This window comes from Fundulus heteroclitus, chromosome 12 (assembly GCF_011125445.2).
Source record: "Fundulus heteroclitus isolate FHET01 chromosome 12, MU-UCD_Fhet_4.1, whole genome shotgun sequence".
Lineage (NCBI taxonomy): Eukaryota > Metazoa > Chordata > Actinopteri > Cyprinodontiformes > Fundulidae > Fundulus > Fundulus heteroclitus.
In genome coordinates, this window is record NC_046372.1 from 14348666 (window position 1) to 14361870 (window position 13205).

Sequence of the window (13205 nt, forward strand, 5' to 3'; positions counted from 1 at the left end):
AGTTTTTAAAAGCCCAACTAACCCCAGAAATAAATTCCAAAATCCAAATGAGTTGAAGAAAAGAAAGAGTTGTGAACTAGAGAAAACAAATAACAAATATAATATAATACAATATGACATAATATATTGTATAGATCATATTTTCACCTCCACGTGCGGTTATAAAATTAAAAGCAAAAAACTTCACAAGATCAAAGGCACAAAAGTAATCTGGCTTTGAATGGTTTAAAACCTTTTCTGTTTCTGATCATTTTCATTTTCCTTTATTTAACCAGATGAAATCTCCATTGAGATCAAGATCTCGTTTGCAAGGGGGACCAGGGCAGAAAGTCCCTCGAAAGGGACATAACAACAACAAAAAAATATCTATCATAGATCTATGGGCTGCCAGTTTCCTGTTTTAGAGTTAAGAGTTTTTATGAGTTCTTCCGTCTGTTTCCACACATTGAACAATCAATGTATTGATTTGTTGGTTTGTTTTCTTGATTGTGACGAAAATATATATTTTTTTTAGTCAGGGAATAATTAAATTATAGTGTTACCTTAAAAAAAAATCTGTTTTTAGGAGGTTGACAGATTTATTAACACGTCTAAGATCCGCCCAGCAGGTAACGTTGCATCAGAATATCCTGGTGACGTCATCAGCCCGCACCCCCGGCTTCGTCGCTGCCTGCATATTGTTCGCTTCTCACAGCACAAGCTTGCCCTGAATGTGGCTTCGATCTTGACTTGTTATGGCCGAGAAGACTGTGGTAGAGAAAATGAGTGAATTGCAAGTGGACGGGAGCAAAAAGGTGAAACTTTAACTTTCATAACGCGCTAAATTCACCTGTTGGAAGCTAACCGGTAGCTAGCCTAGCCTGTAGTAAGTTACATGCTGTCACTGAGCCACCTGCAATGTGGCGCTGACGCTTCCGATTGTCGATCTGTAGGTGGATTTTTATCTGACTCCGGTTTCGCTTTTGCTCTTTAGCTGGCGTCTAAAAATGTACTTTGTGTTTTACTTGTGAATTGCTGGAATCTCTCTTCAGTTACCCCAGAGCAGCCTCTTTTCTCTGTTAAACCAAGCCTTTGGGCCAAACTATGTTAAGATTATGAATAGTTGAATGTTTCGCTGTCATTTGGTGACTTTCTTAACGTGTGACAATCTTTCAACGTTTTGTGGTAATCATTTTCGGTTCGCTGTATAAATCGGCGTTGTGCCCAGTGCATAAATTAGTTTTTTTTTCCATTGAAAACATTTATTGTAGTTTGAGTTACACATCACGGATTTGGCTGACCAGGGCATGATGGACACAATAGTAAGAGTATTTGTATTCGGTAATGATTTTTACTTTAGTTAGAAACGTAGATACGTGTCGTTATATCACTTTCTGCATTGTCATTTTTAACTGCGGTTGTGTTTGGACAGGGGTCAAATGAAAGTGGCAAAGATGGAGGGAAGAAGAAACAGAAAAACGTCTCTGTGGACTCTTCAGGCAAGACTGAGGTAAGCTAAGCATCATACAGGTTAGGATGCTTGATCTGACAGCATAAGAAGTCAATTGTTCTGCATGTGCTTAATTCTTGATCTACTCATTGTTTCGGGGTTACATACTGTCAAAGCTTCATTTCCCCATCATAAAGCACTAATTGTATTTTTATATGAAGTTTAAACGGTGAAATGATTTTTTGCTTATGAGTAGTCAGTATCTTACTTGCAGTAAACAGCAGTCAGAATGATGCAAGTGACTGCCAAGCATGCGATTACTCGTAGAAGGGAATGTTAAGTGCAAAACGACTTTAATTTACTTTACTGTTCAGTCTTAAAACTCAGCATACCTGCTTTGCAGTCTGGATGGTACTGTTAAAAAATGTGAATGTGCTCAATGCTAATTAAGTATGTCTTTTGTCTGCTTTTATATGCATTGAGCTAGCAGTCTGAAAACGGTACCAGCTGAGGCGCAGTTATGATGGCCACTAATTGATGTGACTTTTCTCCGGTAGCAGAATAATTACCTCCTGGTTTAAAAAAATAATAATATGAACAGTATTATTGAAATCTGACATTGTTGAACTACCTGACAAAATATTTTGTGAGATCGGTTTTCATGTTAAAATACATTTACCTGTGAAAAGATTTGTTTTGGAATTATATTGGGTAGTGGATTACAGGTGAGTTGGGTTTCTCTGCTTTGGTAGGTGTGTTTTGACTATTTTGAAGTTGACTGCACTGGTGATGGTCATTGAGTTGTAAAATGTCCTTTTTATCATTCCCATACAGGTTTCATTTGAACTGCCCTGAAGTTTTTAATAATAATAATAATAATAATAATAATAATAATAATAATAATAATAATAATAATACATACATACATACATACATACATACATACATACAATTTTATATAGCACTTTTTTGAACAGTCCCTTTCCAAAAAAAACACAGAAATATATGAAAAATCATACCTGGGGAAAAGCAAGTTTAAATAAGTGGGTTTTGATATGTGATTTGAAGTTGTATTTAATAATACAAACACCCTCCTAACAGTCCTTTACCCCAGTAGCTTTCAGCTTGACTCAGTTTTTTCTGATTCTCCAAATCAATGTTTCCCTGCCTGCTTTCTGTTGCTGTAAGGAATGCGGTGTTCATTACTATTCCAACCAACGTCACACATATTTATTTTATCTCCCATAAACGTGTCCCCTTATACATTAAAAAGTAATTCTACAGAAATCTTCAGGGCAGGAAAAATACACGTGAAAGCATTCAGAAGGATTTTTAATTTTACTTGTATAGTTATGTTTCTGGACGGAGACCGTATTTGATATTTTTAAAACTAATTTAGGAAATCAGGTGTTATTTGATTTAATTGGTTCCACCTTCAGCTCAGCTGCCATATGCCAGGTCTGTTCCAGAAAATCTCTCCAGAGAAACATTTTGAAATTGATCAAAACTACTTAGACTCTCAGCATAATAACAACGTTAACTCACTGGACAAATCTGTGGCAGAGAGCTCTCAGTATGTCTTGGTTTTCTTTTTTTTCTTACTTTTTTTTTTTTTTAGCATAGGGCATTGTTGAGTCATAAATGCGTATAGTTCTGTTTGACACAAGTCAACTTCTTTGTCAGAAAAACCTTTTCAACAAAAGATCATATTTTATACGGCAAGTATTACGATGGCAGGTTGTCTTTCTACATTGTCAGCTTTTAACTATTAAAAATTTGAATTTATTTAATTATTTGGTTCGCAAAGAACGCAGCCTCTTGAGTGTGACATGTAGCCAATTAGAAGGCGCAGTGAAGGAAACCTGGAGAGAAAAAAAAAAAACACAATTCATCTCTATATCATAGTGCAGCAAACACAGAGCGTTGTTTGCATTGTCTCCACTCCTTTAACCAATGGCTTTTTTTCCCCTCTGTTAAAATTAGTCCACAAACTATCGCCATCGTTCTTCCTCGTGGTCCGTGTTTATTGACTCTGAACTCACGTTTGATCTCGAGAGGTTTTGCAAGATTTCCGATCTGACATCGTCGCTTGAGCGGCCACCGTACGCTGCACGAGCAAACCTGTTATATGTACGATGTTTTTTTTCTGTGGCGTCTCTCGAGTCGCGTAAGCCAGCGGGCGGTTTTAAAATCTTGCCCTGTGAACCAGGCCTTATTATCCGCTACCATCCCTTTTACCTACAGCCTTTGTTTCCCTCCAGCTGTCACCGCCACCCCAGTACATCGACGAGCGACTCTCTTTGTATGCAAAGCTGAAAGCTGAGCATGACGCCCTGATTGCAGAGAGAGCTGCGAAGGATAGCAAGCCCATCAAGGTGACCCTGCCTGATGGGAAGGTGGTGGAGGCGGAGTCCTGGAAGACCACGCCGTATCAAGTGGCATGTGGAATCAGGTCAGCGTAATGATGGGTCTGCTGTAATTATGCCGCCATTATAGTTGATTAGAGTGAAGCATATAAAAAGGGGGGTTACCAAAATTTGATTGCCAAAGCTAAACTGTAATGTCTGGTTATTTAACCTGTGGTTGTCGTTGCTCCCTTTAAATGGGGTCACGTCACTGGTGTTATTAAAAGCAGCAATTGTCCTGCCATCCTTTTTGATTGTTCTTTAATAAGTTAATCAAATCATCTGGCCGCAAGAAAAGGATTGACAAAAATCGTAAATGAAACATTTTTGCCCATCTGGTATACTCAGTCTCATCTGGTATTGTCTAAATCATCGTGGTTCAGTATAAAGTGTGCACCTAGAGATCACTGCTTGTAAAATCTTACCAAAGCAAACGTGACTGTTGCATCCAGCTATATTGTGTCTCTGATGTATTTCTAAAACTACCCCACCCCCTAAAAAAGAATAAAAAAATATTGATTAATTTTGTAGTGATTTAAGAAGAACACAGTGAACTGTGTACTGTTGGCTGCTTGTTAATATGCCCTGATGCTGCACAAAATCTAGCACCATAAAACTAAAAACTTGCCACATAGTGGCAACTTCTGTATAAACCGTTTCTACCTGTAAACAGATCTACTTTCTGCAAGGTTTTAGAAGGCTTAACATCACTTATAAAAATCCAGCACTAGATTTCCTGTTGGTATTATGGTTTCATCTGTTCAGTCAAAGGTAATAGATCATTTTTAAATAGGAAATATAACTACTAACAGATAAAGTAACCTTGTGGCCAGGGGAGCTCGAGCTTCCCTTAATAGCTGTCATTATGAACTGAGTTAAAAAAGGGATTTCTACAGCTTTACTAATGCAGCCATTCCCCGGTTTATATGCACGTCTGTACTTTGCCTTGATGTGGAATATTTTATGTTTTACGGCGCAGCCAAGGCCTCGCTGACAACACGGTGATTGCCAAAGTAAACAACAGCGTTTGGGACCTTGACAGACCTTTGGAGGATGACTGCAGCCTTCAGTTACTCAAGTTTGATGATGAGGATGCTCAAGCTGTAAGTTTAAATCATCCCCACTCTCATTTTTTGGAAAACTTAAGGAAATGATGCAGATTGGAATTCTGCATATGCTGTTCTGTGATGGTGACAATATATTTTAGATCATTGCAACCCTTTGGGGATAATTTGGATTTATTTCAGTCTTATTTGTTGATATCTTGCTAACTTTTTTTCTGCTTGGTAAGTGTAATAGGATTTATCTTACAATTATGGTGGTGGATGATTCTAAGGATAAAATCACAGTTTGGGCAATACCCATAAATAATAAACACTAAATTACCAGTGAGTATTAGGACATTTGTTTAGTGGTGTAAGAAATGTTGCTCATGGTTTATTTTTGCATTGTAATTTGAAAAAAGTTGCTGTCTTTTTTGACTATTAAATATAAAAAAAAATGCCTGTCAGTAAAAAATTTAGGGGAAAAAGGAAATACAGTATTAAATCATTATTAGAAATGAAAACATGAAGTTAAAAATACTTTTTATAATGTATATTGCACTTATAGTTAAGTGTAAGTTATGCATTAGAATATTATCTTAATAGTACTCAGCAGCAGAATAACATTCAAATGATATTTTGTCAGTCCAGTCAGACAAAGCCCGTCGTCATTCAGAAGTGACTTTAAAAACTTTAGGATTTAACATTATGCTGTTCTCTAATAAAACCTTTTTTACGATGTGAAGAAATTCGATTAGAAAAATAAATATGTAATTTAACAACTGATTATCAGTTTGGTTTTGCTTTCATATGTTTATTAGTAATACCGACATCTCTAAAATTGCTGATATTTTCTGACAACTTTTAGGTTTACTGGCATTCCAGCGCCCACATCCTTGGAGAAGCCATGGAGCGGGTCTACGGAGGCTGCCTCTGCTACGGTCCTCCGATTGAGAACGGCTTCTACTACGATATGTTTCTGGAGAACAATGAGTGAGTTGCTCAGGTGTTGGGTTCAGTTTTGTCTCACAGCTTTGCTCTAAGGATGTATTGTTAGGGCGTGACGTGTGTCTGGCAGTTTTTAACAGGACCGGTGACTAACATACCTCAACAATCCCGGTCGTTTGTTGGGTGGCTTAGGTTGTCGAGCTGGATTTTACTTGGGTGTGGGTTTGCTGTTGTTTTTCTAATATGTACTCTGAGATGGTTGTTGTTGAGTAAGTTATTAAATCATAAATATATTAATTGTTTCAGTTAAGCTTCAACAACTTTTCTATTAAACAACTTCCTTGACTTTTATTTGCTTAAGCGGATTTTCTCCCTGCTTTAAGCTTAAGGAAAGTTTAAATATTGTCCAAATGATTCCACAACCTCCATAATGAAGTTTATGCTAATGGTCTTCCTGGAGACAATTGGTGCTCGGGTATTTATGCATTGCTGAAGGTCTAAAGCCAGTGACATGAAGTGTGTGTTCTTTTTTTTTTTTTTTTTTTTTTGTTCAGGTTATTAATTTGTTGGTGGAAAATTCTCTTTCTTTCACAGTGAGGGTTTTTATGCACTCTGGAAAAGTATAAAAGTTTATTTCACTATTTTCCACATCTGGAATTGTGTTGAAACTGGTCTGGACTTTTATTTTTCATCAAACAATCTAATCATTAATATGATATATATATATATATATATATATATATATATATATATATATATATATATATATATATATATATATATATATATATATATATATATATATATATATATATATATATATGAGCCTGATTAGTGTGCAAATGTTTGCTGAAAAATTAAGTGAAACGTCTGTATTCATACACAGAATTAACCAAATTAGGAAAATTGTTCCCTCAAAATGTAGAATTTTAAATATTTCTAAATTTGCATAGCTGACTTTCTTTCTTTCTTTCTTTCTTTCTAAATGCTATATTACTTTTAAGTGAGATAACTAAGTAGGGAAAAAAACATTTGTGTTTATCAATCAATATCTTTTTTTAAACAGGGGCGTATCAAGCAATGACTTTCCCTGTCTGGAGAGCCTCTGCAAGAAAATCATCAAGGAGAAGCAGCCGTTTGAAAGGCTGGAAATCAAGAAGGAAACTCTCCTGGATATGTTTAAGGTGGGGGTAACACACGAATAGATACACAAGTAGCTACAAAAGAAAAATCCAAACACTCAGAAATCCTGCTGTGACCTTTACAGTACAACAAGTTTAAGTGCCGCATTCTGAATGAGAAAGTCACCACCCCCACCACCACCGTTTACAGGTGAGTCCAAAGCTGGAATATGCCAGTATTCTGCTTAGTTTTTCTAATTTTCTTTATTTTTTTTACAAATATTTTTGTCTTTTGTGTGCGGTTGACTTAAGCTTTTATGGGTTTAATTTATGATAAAAGAAAAAAATTAGTGTTCATATTCATTTTTTTCTACTCTTAATGAAATTATACAACAGTATCCACAAATGTCTCATAATTTCAGATGTGGTCCATTAATTGATCTGTGTCGGGGTCCTCATGTGAGACACACTGGAAAGATCAAAGCCCTTAAAATCCATAAGGTTAGTCGCCAACTTTTAAATAAAGAAAAAAAAACTTTGCCTGACATTATGTGTCGGTACCAAACTATATTTAGTTTGTTCCAACTCTGAGAACAGAGTTACTCTCTGTGTCTCGCTCTCATGGGACTGGATGGACTCTAGAGACTCTGAAAGTTTTCTCTTCTCCCGTTTTGGCCGTGCTAGAATTCGTCTACCTACTGGGAGGGAAAGGCAGACATGGAAACCCTCCAGAGGATCTACGGGATCTCCTTTCCTGACCCCAAAATGCTCAAAGAGTGGGAGAAGTTTCAGGAGGAAGCCAAGAACAGAGATCACCGCAAACTGGGCCGGGTAGGAACCAAATTATAAAAGCAGTGTCAAAAAGCCTTAAGTGATTTTGTATTCTACAGGGTTTCATGGATTAAATAAATAACTGTTATTTATGGGTCTGCTGCTGTTTCAGCCACTTGAAACACAGGTAGAATAGTCTTAAATGAAAGGGTTTGTTTCACCAGATAAACCCTTTAAAAATGTTGTTTTTTTAATAAAAATACAAACCTTCCTGGTAGTTTTTAGACATTATTTGAATAAAGGGTAGTTTTGATTACACTGCTGCTGGTATTCAGCAGACTTTAATTTGCTTTTCTTACTTTATGGATCAGTTCACGAGCAACTACATTTTTGATGCAGTAAAATTTGCCCTTTTGTTGACGGCAGCAGAAAACGGGTTGTTATTTTTAGCTCTATTAAGCAATTGTTGCAACAGGGTGCGTCCTTGTTTCTGTCCGCTCCTTGTAATTACGCGTGTGAAAAAAAATATGTAACATCCTTCAATCAAACTCAAAACCACGCCTATATTTCACACCTGTCAAAAAGTGACAGCCGGAAGTCCCGCCTTCCACTTCCGGCGGAAGTCCCGCCTTCCTTAACCGGATGTTACGTCACGTCCTTAACCGGAAACCCCACCTTCTACTGTAACCGGATGTTACGTCAAATCCTTAACCGGAAGCCCTACCTTCTACTGTAACCGGATGTTCCGCTTTCTACCTCCAGGGGTCGCTGTCCCGGCCCTCGGGAAAAAAAAAAAAAAAAAAAAAAAAAAAAACTGCCCCCCTACATCCGGAGTTCACCCACCCACCCCCGCATCCGGAGTTCACCCCCACCCCCACAGCCGGAGTTCACACCCACCCCCCACATCCGGAGTTCACACCCACCCCCCACATCCGGAGTTCACACGCACCGCCTTCACCCCAGCCCCGGTTGTCATAATATCAGGCCCTCTCTCAAGCCTCAATAGTGATTGAATCCTTTTCAACATGGCGTCAGGAAGAACCAGCATTGAACCCATCATTGCTGAGACACCCGTCACTATCTGGCATGATCAGAGCGATTTTTGGCAAGCTCAGCATACCCCTCACAAGGCTACGCTGTTTTTATGCAGAACTCAGATGCCTCCGAGCCAGCGTCTGCAAGAACAATGGTCTTTGGAGCCCTATGGAGCCCGCGGTAAATGGGGGTACGTCTTCAAATATGAAACCGGGGAAATGTACCTCTTTCAATTGGATGATGAAGGTGACGAGCTGCATACTATCAACTCCTTGGGCATGCTGACATCAAACGATTGGGCTGTTCTGAAACTCGTCATGCTTCGCAAACTAGCCCCTGAAGAAGCGAATCCAGCAGCAGGCCCTTCAGTGAGACGAAAAACTAGCTTCATCCGACTAAACCCCCAAGAACCTATTCCAGCAGGGCCCTCTGTGAGACAACAAGTCGAGGATGGAATCAAGGATTCACCCCCCGCTAAACGGCCACGTCAACAAGTCGAGGATGGAATCAAGGATTCACCCCCCGCCAAACGGAGCAAACAGCCACGTCAACAAGTCGAGGATGGAATCAAGGATTCACCCCCCGCTAAACGGCCACGTCAACAAGTCGAGGATGGAATCAAGGATTCACCCCCCGCCAAACGGAGCAAACAGCCACGTCAACAAGTCGAGGATGGAATCAAGGATTCACCCCCCGCCAAACGGAGCAAACGGCTCGCGCCGCTCTGCTAATAACAGCAGCAAGATAGTTTTTTTTTTTTCTTTACTTTCTCGCTCTAAGCAGTCGGTAAGCTCTTAACTTAAACAAAAACAAGCATTTACAGAGCGGACCAGCTTTAAGGCACATCTAAAAAGCAGAGAAACCCGATCTTAACTTAAAAGCATTTTACAGAGCGGACCAGCTTTAAGGCACATCTAAAAAGCAGAGAAACCCGATCTTAACTTAAAAGCATTTACAGAGCGGACCAGCTTTAAGGCACATCTAAAAAGCAGAGAAACCCGATCTTAACTTAAAAGCATTTTACAGAGCGGAGCAGATTCTACGCGGCACAGCTAAAAAGCAGAGAAATCCGACAGCTCTCCGCAAGACGCTGAATTGAATGTGAGCGGTTCAGCTGGTCTGTTAGGGGAGGAGTTTTGCTCCGCTAGCCCGCACCGCTAGTTCCAGACACCGCTGCATCTTTTGCAATCCACATCAGATCAGAGTTTTATTCGATCAGACTTTCGAGACGGCGTGGTCAGTTTAAACCCAGCATGATCCTTCCTGTCTGTAGAATTCAAAGGATGGTTTTCCGCCCCACACAGAGCAAGTGTTGTAACAAGCACCGTTATGTAACAAGCACCGTTTCGGGTGGCGAGACGGGCGGGGACCGTGACGTGAAAGGATTGCGCCTTTTCCAATCAACATTGCCAGGAAGCGCCTTATTCAGACAAATTTTAAACCCAGCGGGACACATCCTGCCGTCTGTAGAATTCAAGGGATGTTATGCCGCCCTGCGCCGTGCAAGGTGCTATTTCAAACACCTATACGGGGGATGAGACTAGGCGGGGTCGTGACGAAGCAATCTGTAAACAATGCTGAGGAGATGGTCGATTATGCTAGTGTACAGCTGTCGCGACATCCTGGCCTAGTAAACATGTCGCTGGCGGGGTTTAACGATCGGACGATGTGGCTATTGTTTCGGCTACCTGGGGGTACCTGCGTGAATCCCGCCCTCAATTCAAACCTTTGCTATAAGGCGTCCGGTGGACACCCCTTTCACAGACACAGGCGGCTTAAACGTGCATCATGTCCGGAGGTCGTTCTTCATCTGTTGCAGCCCAGGTCCTTAATGCGGGATTGACGTCGACCCAGGAGTTCAACGAGATTTTCGCTGGTAAGTTACTGCTTTAATTTTATCTTTAGCCGCTTTTTAAGGTGTTTTTAACAGAGTTTTATTCTCTGCTGGATGGGCTTTGTGTGTTATAACTACAGGCCTCTGCTGTTTTTAGAGTTTTAGCACAAATTCAGGTGTGAAAGGCTGTGTTTAGCACAAGGGGCTAGCACTTTTATTGTTCAAGTTACCTGTTTTTATTGCTATGTGTTTCATTGTTTGCTGGATGGGCTTTGTGTGTTTTTTAAGCGGGCAACTACAGGCCTCTGCTGTTTTTAGAGTTTTAGCACAAATTCAGGGGTGAAAGGCTGTGTTTAGCACAAGGGGCTAGCACTTTTATTCTTCAAGTTACCTGTTTTTATTGCTATGTGTTTCATTGTTTGCTGGATGGGCTTTGTGTGTTTTAAGCGGGCAACTACAGGCCTCTGCTGTTTTTAGAGTTTTAGCACAAATTCAGGGGTGAAAGGCTGTGTTTAGCACAAGGGGCTAGCACTTTTATTGTTCAAGTTACCTGTTTTTATTGCTATGTGTTTCATTGTTTGCTGGATGGGCTTTGTGTGTTTTTTAAGCGGGCAACTACAGGCCTCTGCTGTTTTTAGAGTTTTAGCACAAATTCAGGGGTGAAAGGCTGTGTTTAGCACAAGGGGCTAGCACTTTTATTCTTCAAGTTACCTGTTTTTATTGCTATGTGTTTCATTGTTTGCTGGATGGGCTTTGTGTGTTTTTTAAGCGGGCAACTACAGGCCTCTGCTGTTTTTAGAGTTTTAGCACAAATTCAGGGGTGAAAGGCTGTGTTTAGCATAAGGGGCTAGCACTTTTATTGTTCAAGTTACCTGTTTTTATTGCTATGTGTTTCATTGTTTGGTGGATGGGCTTTGTGTGTTTTTTAAGCGGGCAACTACAGGCCTCTGCTGTTTTTAGAGTTTTAGCACAAATTCAGGGGTGAAAGGCTGTGTTTAGCATAAGGGGCTAGCACTTTTATTGTTCAAGTTACCTGTTTTTATTGCTATGTGTTTCATTGTTTGGTGGATGGGCTTTGTGTGTTATAAGAGGGCAACTACAGGCCTCTGCTGTTTTTAGAGTTTTAGTCTGAATTCTGAGGTAAGGCTTTGAATAGCAGTTTCAGTCATTGTGGCCTGCTTGCAGAAGTATATATCTTCCATTGCTGTTATTACAATATATTTTATTTATTTGTTTCAGCGCCAACAACTGCTGAACTACAAGACCTAGATTTTACACTAACGGATATTGGTAAGATGTGATTCAGCCTTGTATTAAAGTATATTTTTATTAAAATCACAGTCTTTAAAATAATAATACTATCTTTCAACCATTGTTATTTTTCTGTATTCCAGATCTTACCGACAAAGGGTTAATTGACGAGCGTTACGGTTGTCCGAACCAGCCAAATCAGAATGACTTCCACAAAGAGCTAGCGGTGACACAGCCTGGATCAAGCAGAACGCAAACGTCCCGCGCTGAAAGATTGTGTCCGAAGCCATTCAACCCAAGTGTGTTCCACGGAGAGCTAGCGGTGACACAGCCTGGATCGAGCAGAGCACAAACGCCCCGTGAAGCAAGATTGTGTCCGAAGCCAGTCAAACCGTGTGTGTTCCGCAAAGAGCCAGCGGTGACACAACCTGGATCGAGCACAACGCAAACGCCCCGTAAAGGAAGATTGAGTTTAGCTAAAAGGAGGCTCCCAGCAGAAATAGCTGCTCAGAACACATCAACACCAAAGCGGCAGAGGACTGAAGAACATAACGGGTCAGTTGTTGTAATAAGTTCTCCAGAGACATCAGAGCACCACGATCGCTTCCCCGAGGAAGCTCCCCGGCTCACCACGTCACACGGCCTCCCTCGAAACGTTAATCAGGGGACAACGCTTCCTGCAGCACGTAAGTTAACTATTATAAGTCTCAAACTAACTCTGATGGTACATTTTCTGAATTAGTCCGGCTCATTTAGTGTATTTATTCATTTACCCACAGTAACACCCCACCGTGACATTGTTGCTCAAGCACTCTTTACGGCTGGAATACAGCCTCATCCCGATACATTTGGCCAGACGGACGGTAAGCATGCAAGTGTTCTATGCTATATGTTATTATTATTTATTTATCATTTCTTCTTCTTCATGTATTACCTTGTTTAAAAAAGGTTGTCTCTCCCTGCTTACTATTTCTACAGTAACAATTCAGTCTGTACACCAGAATAATGACGCCGAGCTAATAGCAGCAGCAGCAGAAGCGGAAACAGCAGCATCAGAAGCATCAGCACATGATCGGTCTCGTCCTGCCTCATCTGCTCAGCACCCTGGTGAGTTTGTGGTGCTGTTGGTAACACATTGGCAGTGAAACGGTAGGGTTGCAGTTCTAAACTGCAGCCCTTGTAACCCTTAGCCTATTTTTATTTATTCTTTTCTGTCATCTTTTTCTTTTCGTGTATTACCCCCGTTTTAAAACTCTGTCACCGTCTGCTTATTTTAATTTGTAGTAGCACAGGTCATCCGCCGTGACGCAGGAAAACACAAGAAGAGGCGGAGTCTCAGAAGCCTGTGTTCGTCAGTCCTGAGAGTTC

At 40.2% G+C, this 13205-nt stretch overlaps 1 protein-coding gene and 1 long non-coding RNA gene across 2 annotated transcripts in view; both read left to right on the plus strand.

The window, feature by feature from the left end:
* The first annotated feature begins 626 nt into the window (after positions 1 to 626).
* tars1 (threonyl-tRNA synthetase 1) overlaps positions 627 to 13205 on the plus strand; it is a 34785-nt gene continuing 22206 nt past the window's right edge. Inside the window, exons 1-9 of the mRNA XM_012865628.3 lie at positions 627 to 794; positions 1412 to 1489; positions 3691 to 3881; positions 4814 to 4937; positions 5746 to 5870; positions 6892 to 7009; positions 7093 to 7157; positions 7369 to 7447; positions 7631 to 7777. Of these exons, the coding sequence (XP_012721082.2) occupies positions 735 to 794; positions 1412 to 1489; positions 3691 to 3881; positions 4814 to 4937; positions 5746 to 5870; positions 6892 to 7009; positions 7093 to 7157; positions 7369 to 7447; positions 7631 to 7777 (987 nt within the window). The 5' untranslated portion in view covers positions 627 to 734. The remainder of the gene's footprint in view (positions 795 to 1411; positions 1490 to 3690; positions 3882 to 4813; positions 4938 to 5745; positions 5871 to 6891; positions 7010 to 7092; positions 7158 to 7368; positions 7448 to 7630; positions 7778 to 13205) is intronic.
* On the plus strand, positions 11658 to 12163 carry LOC118564822. The gene is made up of 2 exons (XR_004932052.1): positions 11658 to 11876; positions 11981 to 12163. It is a non-coding gene; the product is annotated as an uncharacterized LOC118564822 (long non-coding RNA).